Raw genomic sequence first — 6,339 nt, 5'->3', positions numbered from 1 at the left:
TCATCAATATAGGCCAATAGGCTACTCTCTCAGCTGGTTAGGAACGTTCCATGACCTCTGCTCTGTTGAAATCTTTGTCCACCTCTTGACCTTTGTCAACGTGTTATTGTACCTTTAAACTTGGCTTCCTGTGGCGTTACTTATGGCCGTGAGACACGACTTCTCGGCCGTCGGAGATGTCTCCTTCGTCTTAATGTCCATAGAAAGACTGGGGAAAGTTCTCCAATAAGTAGGCTACATGAGCGTCTGCAAGTGGGCGTGTTTCTCTATTGATTCAACAGTCTCCGCTCTTGTGTGAAGTCGAGGGCGCGAACGCACTTTTCTGGTGAGAAGGGAACGCAGAAGTCGAACTGACGCGCAGTCTATCCTCAGCTCTTGCTGTCTAAAATCGCTACATTGTGGAGAGGGCTTCGAAACATATTTGGGACACTACCACCATGGACGCATTTCAAGTACTATCGTTATATTTGTTACTCCTCTTCATTTGGAATATACCATGTTTTCAGTCAGCTGCCATCATATCTCCCTCTATGCCAAGGAGAAACAAGGGAGTCAAGATCCTTCATGATGGACAAAGGTCAACCACATTTCTCAAAGAGATCTTCGCATCTTCTCCAATGTTAAGCCATCACCGAGAAGACTTTAATAAGGACGCAATTGTGCCCCACGATTACATGCTCTCCATATACAGGACGTATTCGGCTGCAGAGAGACTCGGACTAAACGCAAGTTTTTTCCGCTCCTCAAAGTCTGCAAACACCATAACAAGTTTTGTGGACAGAGGAACAGGTTGGTCTCATCTAAAAATGACTTAGCTATGTAGCCTACTACCGTTGCATACGACCAAGTAAGAATCTTGCTACATTTTGTTCTAGATTTGCACACATCGCTGCAGCCATGGTATGCATTTTTTTTAATCTAAAAAAACACCCCCTTTCACAATAGCATAAACTATTAATTTTACAATGGCTGTCTTATTGAAAGAAATGCTGGAGTTGCAAGTTCAAATGTGGAAAAATGGTGTGCCTGTTCTACTCTTGACCCATAAAGAGTGCCATAAAATAAAATACCCACATCAAAATAAAGTGTGCTGGCCAATCTAAATATGTAGAAGTTTGAATTGTAAAATGTACTATTAATTAATGCATAAAACGATATAACGATATATATATAGCTAAAGTGCAATTATCTTGTCAGCCTCAAAGTTGTATTAGTTGCACTGGAACGTTATCACCGTTTATGAGGGACGCATTACGTTTTGTTGTCGCATTCAGTTCCCTTGAAGCCCTTGGGACACATTTTAAAGAGCCATAGGAGTACGTCAGTTTTGCAAAGTATAAAGTTATATTATACTTACATTGACCCCCAGGTAAGACGACAATAAAACACTAATTGAGGCCCTATCTAAATGAAGGTAGTAAATCATTCTCTATTGGTCCTCGCGTGCACCAAACCCATCCTTGTTCAAACCTTGCCTTGTCGTCAGACTAGACTATCTCAAAACAAAGCCAATTGAGATAATTATAGAAAAAGTTATATTTCCAAAGATCTTCTGCATTCATTTACAAATTGGTGTAGAACTGTGTGAATCAGTGAACACGTCAAACAGGAAATGACAGTTGGCTTGCATCAAGATAGGAATGAACAGTTTGTGTTACAGATCATCATGCAGTCTGAATGGCCAACTCTGCAGTTAATAAACTGATATATTAGAACGGGTTAGGGTGGGCTGCAGGTGATTAGGGACAGTTAACTCTGTAACAAGGTGATTAGACGGATTTGATTAGACAGACAAAGGCAGGTAAACACCAACAAACCGAACACATGTAAGTCTGCTTTATCTTAAGAGGAGAAATACAATCAGTTAACGTCATTGTTGCCATTATTTCCCATCTGTAACATAGAGCTGATTTGGTGAAAAAGCCTAACTTTCCCCCTGATTTTGATTTGATGTGTCACTGGCTCTGACCCTTCTCTGGACTCTCTGAGGGTTGCTTAGCATCGAACCGCTGATTGGAGTATTTGAACTCGTGATCTAATTGAGTGTTCATGTCATAACATATCAAACACTGTCTATTCTCCCATAATGACCCAGCTCAGCCAATGGCACATCACCAAAAACGAAGGAAAAAAAATGTAAGAGCACGTCCTTCGCTGTGAAGTGGTTAGTATTTTACTGTGTACCTCCCTGTGCGACCGCCACTTTAATTACTGACAATATTTTTTCTTCCGTTCTCTCAGCACATTGGTGGTTTCTGTTAAGATTCTAGCAGGCCCTCGAGTGTTGAGTTGTATTGTATAATAGGCTACAACATAATTTTTTTTGCACTTTAAAAAGTCCGAGCGACAGCGTTCGTGCGTAATATATGAATTTTGCGCTTTTTCAGCTATTACGCACAGCTCCTTTTGGAAACACTTGTACGATAGACGACATTTTTGTATAAAACTGAAATGTTTTATATTATGTAGCCTTTCCCCTCTGCAGGTAAAATAAAAACAATTTATGCAAAACAGATTAGGATACGTCCCTATGTTCGTTATGGTCGCAAGGACAGACAAGAATAAACCAAATGTATGAAAATTACTTTTGGCACTTGAAGTAACTCATTAAAACGCAGATGGTGCTCGCTGGCCTCGGAAGCCACAGCACTAGAAGTCTGTCTCTCTCTCTCTCTCTCTCTCTCTCTCTCTCTCTCTCTCTCTCTCTCTCTCTCTCTCTCTCTCTCTCTCTCTCTCTCTCTCTCTCTCTCTCTCTCTCTCTATATATATATATATATATATATATATATATATATATATATATATATATATCGCTCCTCTCCTCTCTCTTTCTCAGCCTTCAGAAAGTTGTAGCCTAATACATAGAAGAAAGCGTAACATCAATGTTATATGTTGTCCACAAACTCAGATAATACAACAATAGGCCTAACATAAGTGGATGACGCCGTATCGTTCATATTTTGGTCAGACAAATATGTAAATTACGCACAGGCTCCATTATGTCGAAATGTTTATAATTTCCAAGCAAATGTGTCTCTTAATTTGCCGAATCATATCTCCAAATCAACAAACTGCAATGTCTTTAAAAGTTCTTTAAAACAGATTCCCGCTGTAACTTAAAGTCAGCATAATCAGGCCAAGCACTTTTGAACCGGGAGTGTTATCGTTGGCAAGAGGAGATTAAATATAAGCGGGGAAGTATTTTAATGAGGAAGAGGGGAATTCAGAACTGTTAATTATTTGGTGACCTTGTATACGATTTGTTTGAGGTCTTATAAAAAACCTTAATGTAGACCATACGTGCAAAGTTACTGAAACAAACACAAGGTTTCACTCTATTTTTACTATTAAACTCTGCAGGGTTCACAGAGGGGGGAAAGTTCTGGCAACCATATTCAAATATCTATTTAGAATAAAATATTATTTTGAAATAAGGCATCTATATTGGAGTTATAGATTTATAGCCTACACACAGGGCGCAATTGTTTAGGCCTAGAACAGGCTATCAACACTTGTTGATTTTATTCGATAAAATGTTTTTCAGTGCATTTCATTTGATGGACAAATGATAAACGGAATCACATTTGGTTGATATTTCAGGACACCACAGGTTGATCTGTCTTATGTAGGCCTAGTATATTCCTGTTATCGTGAATGCTAAAGAAAATCGCATTTAGTTTGGGGAAATCATTTTGTTCATGTTAGACTTAGAAGTAAAACAGATACGTTTTGGAGTATTTACCATATTATGCTTAAGTATATTTATATTTGACTGATGAAAGATGACGAAAATCAAAATTTCTGTGTTTTAAAAAACTATAATGTATTTGATGAAATCTTGGGTTTTAGATATAAAAAACACTGCATACCGCCAGTATACTCTTCACAGCAGAAATGAACAATATTGTAACTCATATGAGAGCACATTGCCTCGCTGGGATCAAATATGTGTGGCCTAGGCCTCGTGGGTTTCGAGCAGGGAATAATGTATTCATTCTGTATTGTTCAGTTGAGTGTACAGTAGCCTATGTCGCCTTTGGTCGGTTGAGTCTGGCAGAATCCCCTTCCGTCATGTCACTAGGCCCCTCGTTTCTTTGCTCCACAACTTTGATAATCGTTTCAGAAATGATTTTTCCCAAGCAAAGAATAATTAATAAACTTGTTTGATAAAATATTCACTAATTTAATCAGGCTCTTCGTTTAGTGATGATAGGCCTACATTGAAAAAGCAAAGTATTCTCAGAAGGGATTCATTTGGGGTGTTATTAGAAAACAATAGCCTAATATAATTAACATTTAAAATGAATGATAAGATTCAATTGACAATTCAATATAAGTTTGCTTCCCGAATTTCACATTTCTCCCAATAAGAATTAAAATACATAGGCTATATTTTGATTCTGTTCTAATAATAAAACGTGACAACATTTAAAGTACAGGGCAAAAGTATAGGATTATAGGCTACTGAATGGTATTTTGCACATCGAAAATGTATAAAATTCAAAAGGACAGTGTGGCACAGAGAGAAAGAGAGAGAGCGAGAAAGACAGAAAGATGTAATTGCCAGCTGTTGTATTGTGATCATAGGCTTAGTCTACAATATTCAGGCTACTGTCTCAACAATTATATCTAAGTTACATGGAAATAAAGTTGATTCAAACAGGTGACACCTCATCATATTAGGCATAATGGGCAAATCTAAATAATTGATTATTATGGTAGTTGTTTTGATAAGTTTGCATCTGTTGATTATTAATGTTAAGAGTGAAGATGGTTTATTACACAGTACCAAAATGAAAATCCTTTCTGCTCAGAAATTATATCAAGTAGCCTATGATGTTAACTAAGAGACCTTTTTAAAAAAAAAATCTAATTTGATGACGTGTCAGTCGTAGTTTGTCTCAGCTCGACTTTTGAGTGGGCACAGAAAAACAAGAGAGAAGGCCAGTGGATCTGGCCTCTTTGTGAGAATGTGAACCCTCCTCCTCCCTCCCTCTCCTGAACACTGTACACCCTAAGTGAATCTGACTGCAATTATTTCTTTTTATCTTGCAGACGATCTCTTGCACTCTCCTTTGCGAAGACAAAAGTATCTGTTTGATGTCTCAACCCTTTCAGACAAAGAGGAGTTGGTTGGAGCTGAATTAAGGATATTTAGAAAAGTGCCCGGGGATTTGCAAACGTCCCCGACAGGTCTCTATGACATTCAATTACTCTCCTGTCGATCAGAACGGCTACTGGATTCCAGATCCCTTGATCCTCTGGATTCCCGAAAACCAGGATGGGAGGTTTTGGACGTGTGGGAAATGTTTAAAAACCGGCATCACTCTGCCCAGGGGAGCCAGCTTTGTCTCCAGCTCAAGGGCACTCTTGGTAAATCAGAAATGGAAATCGATTTAAAACAGATGGGATTTGACAGAAACGGTCGAACCCAGCAAGAGAAGGCCATCTTGGTGGTTTACACCAGGTCCAAGAAAAGGGAGAACCTGTTCAACGAAATGAAAGAGAAGATCAAGTCGCGCGGATCGGGGAGCAGGTCGGAGGAGGAGAGAGGTCTGCGATTCAAAGCCAGGCGCCGACGGAGGACTGCATTGAACAATCGGCATGGGAAAAGACATGGCAAAAAGTCCAAATCTAGATGCAGCAAAAAGGCTCTGCACGTTAATTTCAAAGAGCTAGGGTGGGATGACTGGATCATTGCGCCACTGGATTACGAAGCGTACCACTGCGAGGGCGTGTGCGACTTCCCTTTGAGATCGCATTTAGAGCCAACAAACCATGCCATCATTCAAACTCTCATGAATTCAATGGACCCCAATAGCACACCTCCTAGCTGTTGTGTTCCCACTAAACTAAGTCCCATCAGCATTCTTTACATAGACTCGGGCAATAACGTTGTGTACAAACAGTACGAGGACATGGTGGTAGAGCAGTGTGGCTGCAGGTAGCGTCCTTTTCTTCTGCGACACTTGGACGTATTTAAACCCCGTAAAATCAAAGATAAGTCATTCGGCCCAGGTCAGAATATGAAAGCTGTGGCATATCTTAAGCATATAGACCCATGCGTTCTTGGCATATCATTGGTGCGCCTAAACTTCACTCAAAAGGGATCCGCGAGCGACGTTATTTGCAGTGTAGGCCTATGCAAGCATATTTATTTTGGTCAAATTTAAACTCGGAACAATCTCACATAGCCTTATCTGTCCAATTGTTGTGTTAAACTAATACATACTCCTAGTCTACATTTCCGTCCGTCTGATATGTTTTTCAATAGCATAGTCTATTGTTTCGCGAGCCCCGACATGGATAGACAGGTCGTCATAAACCATTAGTCCGCAG

General features: G+C 39.6%; 1 protein-coding gene across 1 annotated transcript in view; it reads left to right on the top strand.

Annotated features, from left to right (window-relative positions):
- Positions 1–205: 205 nt before the first annotated feature.
- Positions 206–6,339, top strand: part of LOC106583774 (growth/differentiation factor 6-A) — a 7,362-nt gene continuing 1,228 nt past the window's right edge. Inside the window, exons 1-2 of the mRNA XM_014168345.2 lie at positions 206–789; positions 5,056–6,339. The exon at positions 5,056–6,339 is cut by the window's right edge and continues 1,228 nt beyond it. Of these exons, the coding sequence (XP_014023820.1) occupies positions 438–789; positions 5,056–5,948 (1,245 nt within the window). The 5' untranslated portion in view covers positions 206–437 and the 3' untranslated portion in view covers positions 5,949–6,339. The remainder of the gene's footprint in view (positions 790–5,055) is intronic.

The sequence above is a fragment of the Salmo salar genome, chromosome ssa02, assembly GCF_905237065.1.
Source record: "Salmo salar chromosome ssa02, Ssal_v3.1, whole genome shotgun sequence".
Classification (NCBI taxonomy): domain Eukaryota; kingdom Metazoa; phylum Chordata; class Actinopteri; order Salmoniformes; family Salmonidae; genus Salmo; species Salmo salar.
This window is presented reverse-complemented; position numbering and strand designations above follow the sequence as displayed.